This window comes from Garra rufa, chromosome 17, assembly GCF_049309525.1.
Source record: "Garra rufa chromosome 17, GarRuf1.0, whole genome shotgun sequence".
In the NCBI taxonomy this organism is placed as follows: domain Eukaryota; kingdom Metazoa; phylum Chordata; class Actinopteri; order Cypriniformes; family Cyprinidae; genus Garra; species Garra rufa.
The window spans coordinates 27502317-27515114 of NC_133377.1; the positions used below are offsets into that span (position 1 = coordinate 27502317).

General features: G+C 42.1%; 1 protein-coding gene across 1 annotated transcript in view; it reads right to left on the minus strand.

Annotated features, from left to right (window-relative positions):
* Positions 1-1517: 1517 nt before the first annotated feature.
* Positions 1518-12798, minus strand: part of angpt1 (angiopoietin 1) — a 40338-nt gene continuing 29057 nt past the window's right edge. Inside the window, exons 4-5 of the mRNA XM_073821456.1 lie at positions 6516-6529; positions 1518-4739 (exon numbers count right to left, since the gene is read on the minus strand). Coding sequence (XP_073677557.1) covers positions 4576-4739; positions 6516-6529 — 178 coding nt within the window. The 3' untranslated portion in view covers positions 1518-4575. The remainder of the gene's footprint in view (positions 4740-6515; positions 6530-12798) is intronic.

Sequence of the window (12798 nt, forward strand, 5' to 3'; positions counted from 1 at the left end):
ATTAATTAGTTTAGAATAAATCTGAACATGCTTTTAGTGCCACTCCCTGAAAAATTCACTTGGTCATTCAAAGTGGTCATATCATTTAGCTAAAAGTGCCACAGGCACTTTTTTACAATAAGCCTGGGTTGAATTTCTTACATTTCACTCTGTTCTTCACACAATGTATGTTGCAAGAGTCGTACATCCTAATTTATAGTGCTATTTTTGACTTCACTTGACTGAAGTAATGACACTAATTTATATTTACATCTGTTATCCAGCAGGGCCAGCACAACAGTTTTTTTTAGCATGAATCCTAATTTGAACAAACAATGAATAGAACATGCTGAAAGCTTCGTTGTAGTTGTTAAAATCCTATAAATTCAATAAGTTGAAAGAATTTCAAAAAAACATTTCAAATAGCCCCAAACGGTGCAATCCACAGCTTCAGCATGTTTTAAACTCACCCTGGGAATAAGTTCAAGTGGTCCTGAGCCAAAGAAATTCCAGAAGATTCATTTTTCTGTTCGCTTCCCTCAATCTAACTTGCGGGAAAAGATTGCTGAACTGCGGCCCATTATTCATTAAAAGGTTATATCTGGTTTATTTCTGGAACATATACTATACAGAAACATGCATGTTTTTCTTTTATTCAGGTGGCCTTATTTCCAATTGCTATTTTCATGATCTGGTGTGTGATGTTGCTATCTGTGCCTGTTCACTCTACAGGTACCGTCTCTTTTCTTTCTTGTCTGATCTGGCATCAAGCCCATTGCTCGTCAGTAGACCAATCGCGTTCCTCCTATGGGGTTCCTGTCCCCTTTTTCAGCTTGTGCAAACAGGAAATGATCCGTCTTCAGATACACCAGTGGACCGCAGAGGCGTCTGAGTCAGCCTTCACCTAGCATTCCTGGTCACACACAACATTAAAAGGCACTCTGGACGATATCAGTGTGTCATCAATATAGAAGCTATATCTCAGAAATGCAAAGGCACCAGGACTCACCTCTTCTGTTACATGAAGTGTTGGCTTGAATCCATCAGAGATCTTGAATGCTTCTTGTTTCTCTTTTTTGTGGCTCCACACGGTCCAGTTGGTCCTCCATTGTGTCTGTGCCCATCTGATGGCGGCTGCATTCCGGAGGGTGTAGTGGGTCAGCTCAGGTGTTGAAGGACAGGCGCCAGTTTACAAGCGCCCGTCGTTTGCTTAACCCTTCGATTAGGGTGTAGGAATGTCAGCTATGGGGGGATTTAGCGGTCCCGACAGCATCGTTTGACACCTCAGCAATCTGTCACGGCAGAGTGGCGGAGAACTAACAGTCTGCTCACTCTGGACACAAAGGTGGCTCGCCTGCTCAGGGCCCATTCTGTCCAAAAATTGAGCTCCTTTATATTTTTTTCTTCTGCCGTGTGTAAATATTGTGTCTACGGTGCGACGTGACTCAAATAGAAATTGCTGAATAGCTCTGTGAAAGCAAAATAAAGACTCTGGATTCCAGAGGCAGTAATAAATGACTCAAAATTGCTCATTCAGCTAAGCTTGGGGCATCGAGTCCATTTTTTTTAATTTGAACTAACATCATGAACATTGTTACAAAGGATGAGGTGTTTAAATAACATGGCAAATGAAATTTGAATGAGATAAACAAGGTCAATACCATTAATGTCACTTTAGCTACACCTTTAATTCAGAACACATTGATGGATCTGAGCTAATAAAAAAATGTAAAGCAGTGCTTTCCTCTGGAAAGCAATTTTAAGCACACTAAATTACAGTATTTAGAGTGTGATATGAAACATGCCATTCTGCAGCTTTCCAGACAATTTATGAATTTACAAAAAACGTACCACTTTCCAATGCTCCATGCTGTTGTTACTTGATGGAAGACAGTAGTAGTAGTCTTGCATACAGCAACAATCTATCGAAGAGTATTATCAGACTTTTTTGATGAAAGATAGGAATTCTGAAGCTATTCTAATGACTTCAGTGAGCATGCCAGTATAAGCAAGCTAAAAATAGCCGCTTTACAATCCTGCCAACTCAAAAAGTCTTACAAAAAGAACATTTACAAAATGTTTTTTTCACAAACCAAAGCACTTGTACCAACAGAATTTATGCACATTTGTTAAAGGATTAGTTTACTTACAAAATAAAACATTGACTGATAATTTACTCAACCCTATGTCATCCAAGATGTCCATGTCTTTCTATTTCAGGATGTTTCTCCACATAGTGGACTTCAATGCTGTGTTGAAGGTCCAAATTTGCAGTTTCAATACATCTTCAGACGGCTCTACACAATCCCAGCTGAGGAACGAGGGACCATTTTCTAAAAAAAAAAGATTAAAACGTGCATACTTTTAACCACAAATTCTCGTCTTGCACCAGTTCAACTTGAAAAGTCACGTGTGACGTAGGCGGAAATACCGACCCAGTGTTTACAAAGCGAACGTGCAAAGAAAGTCAAACGCTCTTTACAAAAAAAGAGGTAAACCAGCGATTTTGAAGTTAGAGGAGAAAATGAGATGGAGTTTTTCACTCTGCAATTTTAGAACCAAAGTACACAGATGGAGAACTAACCGTGCATGACTATTCCAACGTGATTACATAATGCGTGAAGTCACAGACGTGCATTGCAAAGCTATTGCAAGATGATCATGTGTGGTTAAAAAGTATAGAAATCTGTATATTTTTTCGCTAGATAAGACCCTTAATCCTCGGCTGGAATTGAGTAGAGCCCCTTGCAGATGCATTGAAACTGTAATTTGGACCTTCAACCCACTGAATCTGCTATATGGAGAAAAATCCTGGAATGTTTTCCACAAAAACCTTCTTTTCGAATAAAAAAAGAAAGACATGAACATCTTGGATGACATGGCAATGAGTAAATTATCGGGACATTTTTATTCTAGAAGTGAATTAATCCAGTGACCAGTTAGTCCAGTAACACTTTACAATAAGGTCCCATTAGTTAACATTGGTTAATGCATTAACTTTACAATAAGTAACACATTTGTTAATCTTTGTTAATGTTAGTTATTAAAAATACATCTGTTCATTGTTCATGTTGGCTCAGGTCCATTAATTAATATGATACATGATACAAGATACAGATACAACTTTGGATTTAAATAATGTATTAGTAAATGTTAAAATTAACATTAACAAAGATAAATGCTTCAGAAGTATTTTCCTTAACTGATTAACTAAAGTAATGTTAAAAAATGGAACCTTATTGTACATTGTCCTAATTAAATACCAAAAGTCTTAATGTCTGGCTCACACAATGGATGGAATGGAAAGGATGCGGATATGATTTCTAACTTCACTTGGCATGTAACAACAGCTGCTTTTTCAGCACACAATGCTATAAAAGCAGCAAAACCTAGCATAACAGTCAAAGACGGACATTTAGCGAATGTTTATATGTGAAAAGAGTTAAAAGTGGCATGGCGAAACAGTCTGTGTGAACCGACTCTACGATCTTGCTACAAATAAACTTAATGTACAAATGAAACACAAGACATTTCCTTTCAATAATACCGTCATTCAGAATTATTAAACACTTTTGCAAACCTATAATCTTAGGTTCAAGGATAAATATAAAAACTTCATCCAAGCTTGTCGGTAAGAGTAACACTGCGTTTGACAAGAGCTGCAACACAATCCTAATATGACAAATCCTCATAAGACAATATGGTTTGAATGAATTAAAACATTATTATATGTATTATACTGCACCAGTACCATATGTGCCATTGGCTTTACTCCATCAGTTGTAACGATGATTAACATTAGATCAATATTTTTTATGGTATTATCTTTAATAGCTGTGATCTTTGGCATGCATTTCAAAATTTTATGCCAAGTTATGATGTGCTCCAAAGGTCACCAAAGTTCAAAGCCAATAATAATATGCAATTTGCACAATCAATACAGTCAGGCTGGAGGACGGGTGTGCTATTCTTATGTCCCTTGTAAATAGCACTGTAAGTCACTGTTAATGCTGCATGCTATGGTTTTCTTCACTTTGACAGGAATAAAAAATAATAATAATAATATACTGGGATAAAAAAGCATAAAAATGTGAAGTAAAGTATCACAATCCAAATATAACTGTGCAACACATTTGTATTAAACATTAATAGGTCCTTTTAGGATAATGAAGGACATTCAAGCTGGTTTAAATTCACTTGGAGACTCGAAAGCCAGAAAAGCGCAGGGCGATTGCTAGGCGATGCAGCCCAGTCCGCTACCATCAAAGGTGATGTGCCTGCCTCAGCAGTCCACAGGTCCTGAGTGACAAGTGAATGGCACTTGAATTCATACCTCTTATATTTAAAAATAAAAGCCCGGCCAAGTCAGCTCCTGCCCTAAATTCCCAAAGAGCATGCCATCTCCTATGTAGTCCCCACAAAGGTGATAGGACAGCCTCCTATTCACAGGATTCCTGTTTCCTGGAGAGTTGTTATCTTAAACGAGTGCTGCATTATCCACATGGCAAGCAGCTAACCACTTATACAGCGTTACTTGATAATGTCATAGGCCAAAAGTAACACTTTTCCAAAATGTTTTGAGCTATTTGGGGAGAACTACGAGAAGTCGGCCGGTCGGATCATCATGACAGTGGATCGGAGAGAGTAGCTGGGGCCTTTGAAATAGTGCCACTTGATTCCATTGAATTTTCCAACATGCTGTCCTTGTCTGTAGTACACTCCGTTCAGGTTGGATGGGCCACAGGCGTCGTACCACCACCCTAAAACACAAACATTTACAGTTGAGAACAACTGTTAATACAGTTATATATATTCTGTATCACATTATCCTGAAAGAAGTTGAGTTCAAAAGTTTACACACCCCTTCAGAATCTGCAAAATGCATGTTATTGTTTATTTAGTAATGACCTGAATAAGATATTTCACATAAATGATGCTTACATATAGTCAAAAAAAAAAAAAAAGATTCAAATGCTCACTGATGCTCCAAAAGGAAAAACCATACATTAAGGGGGTGAATACTTTTTGAATTTAAAGATCAGGGTAAGTAAACTTATTTTGTCTTCTGGGAAACATGTAACTATCTTCTGTAGCCTCTGTAGGGCAGTAATAAATAAAAAAAAATATGATATTTAAGCAAAATAAGAAAAATGTACATTCTTTTCAAAAGTTTTCACCCCCAGCTCTTAATGCATTGTTTTTCCTTCTGGAGCATCAATGAGCGTTTGAATCTTCTGTAATAGTTGCATATGAGTCCCTTAGTTCTCCTCAGTGTGAAAAGATGGATCTCAAAATCATACAGTCATTGTTGGAAAGGGTTCAAATACACAAAAATGCTGAAAAACGAATTTGCGCGACCTGAAAGATTTTTCAGAAGAACAGCAGGCAGTTGAACTGTTTAGGACAAACAAGGGACTTATGAACAACTATCACTAAACAAAAAAAAACAAACAAAAAAAAACTACAGTTGTGGATAATTCAGGTAACAACACAGTATTAAGAATCAAGGGGATGTAAACTTTTGAACGGAGTCATTTTTTATATGTAAATATCTTTTATGTGAAATATCTTATTAGGGTCAGTACTAAATAAACAATGACATGCATTTTGTATGATCCCTCTTATTTTGGTAAAATAATTAACATTTTGCAGATTCTGAAAGGGGGATGTAAACTTTTGACCCTAAACTGTATACAAGTCATATAAATGGTAACAGAATCATTTTAATTACCTTTCTCATAAAAATACAACGACATAACAGTAAAAGCCACTTCTGGCCAGGCTAATCGAGGCTTTGCGTAAAGCAGGTTTCTGAAACTAGATGCCTGAAATGTAGTCCTACTTGTGTGATGCTATTTTGGTTTATTATTTTATATGATCAACTATTTTTACTGCTGACAGTCTAGTTCTGGATTCGTTATTCTATGCAGGCAACTTTGAAGCTGGATCCAGCAGTATGCAGGTGCTATGTGGTGGTCACTGTGGTATAGGTGAGCAGCGAGTGGAACGGTAACCTTTAAGGTATTAAGGGAAAGAGGATATATATACTTGAAGGTACAATTATGTTTAACATACTGTAATTGTTTAATAATAACAACAGATATTTATATTTGAGAAGTCTCTTCTGTGGATTTTGAAGTGGTATTTGTGTTAATGTCTGTCTTAACAGATGTGCTTTTAATAGCATACTGAGGGATACCTAATATGATGAGCTTGAAATAAAAGAAATAGTCTCCCAAAAAGAAAATAATGTCATCATTTACTCATCTTTATGTCTTTTAAAAGCTGTATGAATTTCCGTGGAACACAAAATTAGTTATTTATAGTAAAATTTGAATTATTTTTTTATATTTTAACTTGAAATGTTGCCTTGACAGCTTTTTTTAATCAAATTTTTATTTAAATGTTTGAAAATTATTTTTCATAGTTTTAGTTAACAATAACAACACTGTACAACCTTCCAGCACTTCAAATACAATTCATGTGGCCTGTTCATTCAATTAGACACGTACACACAAAATGTGCCAACAGAGTACCCGTTTTGGCACGTCTGATTCCCATGAAGAACTTGAGCTTCACTTCACAAGCTCAAATGCCAGAGAGATCTGTGACATTTTAACAGCCGCCCATAAGCTAAATACGCTGCCCTTTGTCATGGCTCTCACTAACATGGTAAACTGATTGGATGCTGATTCTACTTGTTACTATGCTTTCGCATCTCAGGCCATTGGCTGGCCGAGGTCTTCGGTTGTCTCTAGGGTATATTTTATAGGCTTGTTAACCACACTGCATAACAAGAAATGAGGCAACACAATGATAAAAATTTGATTTCATGATATAAACCAGAGCTGGAACCAATATGTCTTTCATTAAAGCACTTACGCTACAGAATTTAGAGGGTTCTACTTCGAGACTGACAATTTCAAACATTTCCGCACGTTTTTTTATTAAAAACTTTCATTAAAAATCTTTCAGTGCGGCGCTACTCTGTTTTATTAATTGCGTTGCCCAAATCCCCTTGCACATACAGCAGATTTATGCATGTCATCCTACTGTAAGGCTCGCATTTACTCTCATCCTGATATTAAATATCTCAGAGATGAATCACTAGGCCTCATTTAGCATATGGCCACCAAGGACGGAGAAGGTGACGGCAGATTTGGGTGGACAGGATCTCTCTCGATGTCTGCTTTATTAAACGATGCACAGTGATTTGAGACCAGAGAGCTTCCTGTATGAACCGCAAATGTTGTCTGTGGTCTGCATCCACTGGGAGAGATTGTGGGAGTCCTATACAGACCTACAGATACTTGGTGCTCGGCCCATTCTGGTAGACTCCTCACAGGATGTGAAAGTCCACAAAGACCTCATTACTACACGCTCAAAGCTTCACACAATTCCTCTGCCAAATAGCAAGCATGAGGTGGTCTTATAAGCAGAAGTTAGCTGTGTACATAGACACAGACGGTGTTTAGACTGGAACCTACCGTCTGCACACTTCACAAAGGTCTTAATTCACAATGGGACAAGAGTGTATGTAGAGCGTAACTTTATAGTAGCTCTTCAAGTAGTTAGATTTTTTTTATTTTTTACCGAATGATTCACGCTGTTGGTTTCATTAGTGGTTCTTAATTGTCAGTTTAAGCTTTGTTGATGTGAATAGAACACTAGAAAAGAAATAGAAAAATCAAAATCATTAATTACTCACCCTAATGTCGTTCCAAACTCATAAGACCTTCATCTTCAGAACACAAATTAAGATATTTCTGATGAAATCAGAGAGCTTTCTGACCCTGTATAGACAGCAACGCAAATGACACGTTGAAGGCCCAGAAAGGTGGTAAGGACATTGTTAAAATAGTGCCCTCGTGACAATATGTGACATCAGTGGTTCAACCTTAATTTAATACAATTTGTCTTCTTGGAAACATGTATCTTCTGTAGCCCCTGAAGGGCTGTGCTAAATTAAATAATATTATATTTTAGCGAAATAAGAAAAATGTACACATCTCCATTCTGTTCAAAAGTTTTTACCCCCCAGCTCTTAATGCATCGTTTTTCTTTCTGGAGCATCAGTGAGCATTTGAACCTTTTGTAATAGTTGCAAATGAGTCCCTCAGTTGTCCTCAGTGTGAAAAGATGGATCTCATACAGTCATTATTGGAAAGGGTTCAAATACACAAAAACGCAGAAAAAACAAAGAATTTGTGGGACCTGAAGGATTTTCTGAAGAACAGCTGGCAGTTTAACTGTTCAGGACAAACAAGGAACTCATGAACAACTATTACTAAACAAAAAAACACAGCTGTGGATTATTCAGGTAACAACACAGTATTAAGAATCAAGGGGATGTAAACTTTTGCACGGGGTCATTTTTATAAATTCAGCTATTATTTTCTCTTGTGGACTATATGTACATTTTTTTTATGTGAAATATCTTATTAAGGTCAGTACTAAATAAACAATAACATGCATTTTGTATGGTTCCCTCTTATTTTGGTAAAATAATTAACATTTTGCAGATTCTGAAAGTGGGATGTAAACTTTTGACCTCAACTGTAAAGCTACAAGAATACTTTTTGTGTGGAAAGAAAACAAAAATAACTCTTCTGTGTCAGTCTTCAACGGGCCTTCACAAGAGTGTCACAACGCAACTCTTGTAGCTTCATAAAACTAAGGTTTGATGTTACATAAACTATTTTAATGATGTCCTTCCTTACTACCTTTCTGGGCCTTGAACATCGTAGTTACATTGCTGTCTATGCAGGGTAAGAAAGCTGTTGGATCGCATCAAAAATATCTTAATTTGTGTTCCGAAGATGAATGAAGGTCTTACAGGTTTAGAATGACATGAGGGTGAGTAAGTAAGGACAGAGTTTTTATTTTTTAGTGTACTATCCATTTAAAAACTGCCCTTACAATCATTCAGATTCTATATATTCCCAGTATTCTGAAATAGCTGCACTGTAAAAAGTTTTCACCAGATTCAACTTAAAAACAGCAGCTTTAATATTTTAAGTTAAATCAGCTAAAAACTACAAGTCATTTTAACTTATTACAATAAAATGAGTTGATTTAACTTGTGAGTTGAAATGACTTAAGTTGATTTAACTTAACATTTTAAGGCAGCTGCTAAACCTAAGTTTTTAAATGTTTTCAAGAAAACATTTTACAGTGTGCATATCATTTAAAAAAAAAGTTGTACTATAATGTATTTTAAAGCAATCATCTTGAGCATCATGGCCAGTGTATCACTGGAACAAGCTTGTACGGCTGGAATAGTGGTTAAATGACTATATTCAGCAGACGTGAGCTAAAACAGAAGTTCCCTTTCGATACTTTCACTCGTACTGCGTCTGTAAAGACGCTTATGGGAAAAGCTCCTTTTCTCCTGAGACTGAAGCATTTCAATAACGCAGTGTAACTGCACGGCCATTGGTTCGTGCAGTGTTAAAGAAACGAACCAATGGCTCGGCAGCGGAGATGCACAAACCTATGGCGATGATTCGCGCCCGATCGCGCCAAAAGGGGCGGAGCATCTGGCTATATAAGCGAGCATTTCGCCATAGGGAACTCAGATCCTTCTTCTTCAGCGACGACTTCTGATCTTCGCAGAGACTGACTACGCAGACTTCGCTCAAGCAAGCCTCTTCTTCGCCGTTGACGAGCCTCGCAGCGGATCTTCACTGCTCGGCGGATTGACGCTCCGGAGCTGATTCCCTGCTGCTATCCGGCGAACATCTAAAAGAGCAAATTAAGAGCAAATTTCTACGGCGTTGTTTCAAATGCCACGGCGTTTTTGTCGCTCGTGCAGAGCCCCTCTGCACGCCGCTGACACTCACGCTGAGTGCGTCTCGTGCCTGGGTCACGCCCACGCTGAGGCTGCGCTCAATGAGACGGAATGTTCCCACTGCGGGAATATGAGTCTCACTTCCCTCCGCTCGCGGCTAGCTTTCTTTTCAGAGAGCGACGCCGCTTCTCGCGCCCTCCCGCTTACTTCCTCGCAAGAGCCTGCTAGGAAGAAGCAGCGGGGCAAGAGATCTAAGAGCGTGGTGACAGGCGAGCTCACGCCGGCTCAGACCCTGCGTGCCTCGCCTTCACCACATGGAGAGGAATCGCCAGTTCTCTTCCTGCATCCTGACCAGCGTCCCTCTGCGGCTGCGAGCGATCTGGTCTCCTTCGGAGGAAGTGAATGCGAGGATGACAGCATGTCATTGGCCGCATCTGACGCAGAGGAGTTGTCGGGCTCTTCCCATGACCCCGCCCCCTTGCCGTCTGCGCAATCCAGCGCCGCCAGCGCCGGTATGGACGCCGAACTGTTCCGCGTCCTATCTAAAGCTGTTGAGGAGCTGGATCTTCAATGGTCTCCTCCCGAGGAGCCCTCTAGGAGCCGGTTGGACGAATGGTTTCTGCCGGGGCGCCGCCAGGCCCCTCGTCAGCGAGCTTCACCATTCTTCCCCGAAGTCCACGACGAAATCTCTAAGTCCTGGCGTGCTCCATACTCCGCCCGCCTTCATACTTCCTCTTCTGCTGCCCTCACCACGGTCGATGGCGCTGAGGAAAAGGGCTACGAGAAGCTGCCCCCGCTGGACGAGTCAGTTGCTGCGCACCTTTGCCCGCCCACCGCTATCGGTTGGAAGGCGAGAGCGTCACACCCGTCTAAGCCTTGCAGAACGACCTCTACCCTCGCTGGACGAGCGTATTCGTCTGCTGGACAGGCAGCTTCAGCGCTTCACTCTATGGCGGTACTCCAGGTGTACCAAGCAAAGCTCCTCCGCGGTCTGGACGAGTTGAACCTGGACGATTCCCCGCTCAGAGAGATACGTAGCGCTACGGATTTGGCGTTACGCGCCACGAAGATGACGGCTCAGGCGATCGGGCGATCGATGGCCAGTTTAGTGGTGCTGGAGCGCCACTTGTGGCTTAACTTGACGGAGATCAAGGACGCGGATAAGGTCGCCTTCCTTGACTCCCCCATCTCGCCGACCGGCCTGTTCGGCCCAGCTGTCGAGGGTTTCGCGGAGCGCTTCACCGCGGCGCAGAAATCGTCCCAAGCCATGCGACATTTCCTGCCCAAACGCTCGAGCTCTGCAACGGCTCCTAGTCGCCCCAAGCCGGCGCCGACTCAGCAGCCTGCGAAAGCCACGCCCCCAGCTGCGCAACCAGCGCCTCAGACGGAGCTCCGTCCTCGGTCACGCCCAGCCAAGCGCTTTCCCTTCCCTAAGCGTCAGGGACCTCGGCCAAGAGTGGTGCTGGACCAGGCGCCGCCAGCGTCTTCCTGATCTCAACAGCAGGAAGAGGGAGGGGCCAAGTCTCGCAGCAGCCGGACCAGCCCCCAAAGTGCCTCTTTTAAGCCCTTCTACACTCCGTTCTGTTCCGGGTGTAAGGGAACTTATGTTTGTAAAAAATGTAGCTGTAACTCACGGGCCCTTTATATCAGCGCCCTTACAGCAAACCGCTGTGATAGCGGGAAAAATAAAAAACAAACATTTTCAAGAAAAGAGCAAATTTCCTCTTCCAATGCTTTCAGACAGCATACAGCTGTGCGAACCATTGCAGCCCCTAGCGACACGATCCGCGGCATGGCAAGCCATCCCCGGAGTGTCAAAATGGGTTTTGGGTATAATAGAACGAGGCTATGTACTCCAGTTCGCTCGAAGACCTCCTCGCTTTCATGGTGTGATCACCACCTCAGTTCGCAGCAAAGACGCAGACGTCTTGCGATTAGAGGTAAAGAATCTGTTGGCCAAGGGCGCCGTGGAAACGGTCCCCCCAACACAGAGCGAGTCAGGTTTTTACAGCCGTTACTTCCTCGTCCCAAAGAAGGATGGCGGTCTACGCCCCATCCTCGACCTCAGACAGCTGAATCGCGCCCTCATGAGACGGCCGTTCAGAATGCTTACACTAAAACAGATCCTCTCGCAGATACGCAAAGGGGACTGGTTTTGTTCACTGGATCTGAAGGATGCATACTTCCACATTCAGATCGCCCCCCATCACAGGCAATTCTTGAGATTCGCCTTCGAGGGAGTGGCATATCAATATACAGTCCTTCCGTTCGGACTGTCGTTAGCCCCTCGCACGTTTACAAAGTGCATGGACGCAGCACTTTCCCCTCTGAGACAGATGGGAATCCGCGTCCTGAACTATCTGGACGACTGGCTCATCCTAGCCCAGTCAGAGAGCGAGCTAACACACCACAGAGCCTTAATCCTCAGCCACTTAGAGTGCCTAGGACTCAAGGTCAATTTTGCCAAGAGCGTGCTGTCTCCCAGCCAACGCATTGCGTTCCTGGGAGCAGTTTTCGACTCACGTCAAATGAAGGCAGCAGTTGCGCCGCAGAGAGCCCAAGCCATTCGCAGGCTCGCGGCTTCCTTCAAAATAGGAGCCCTTCGCCCTCTCAAGGTTTTTCAGAAGATGCTCGGCCTTATGGCCTCAGCATCTCCAGTACTTCAGTTGGGTCTGCTTCAAATGCGCCCCCTGCAGTTCTGGTTGAAACCAAAGGTTCCTCCTCAAGCGTGGCGTTTGGGACGCCAGCGCATCAAGGTAGATCGGGCCTGTATAGCAGCCCTGGCTCCTTGGAGGTGCGCTCAATGGATGGAACAGGGCGTTCCCCTGGACTTGGTGGTCAGAAGGAAAGCGGTCTCGACAGACGCCTCCAACTTAGGTTGGGGGGCGCTGTGCGACGGCCAGCCTGCTTTCGGCCTATGGTCGAAAGCAGAGAGTCGCCTTCACATCAACTGCTTGGAAATGCTAGCAGTATGTTTAGGCCTTCACACCCTTCTACCTGCGCTGAAGGGTCACCATGTCTTAGTCCGT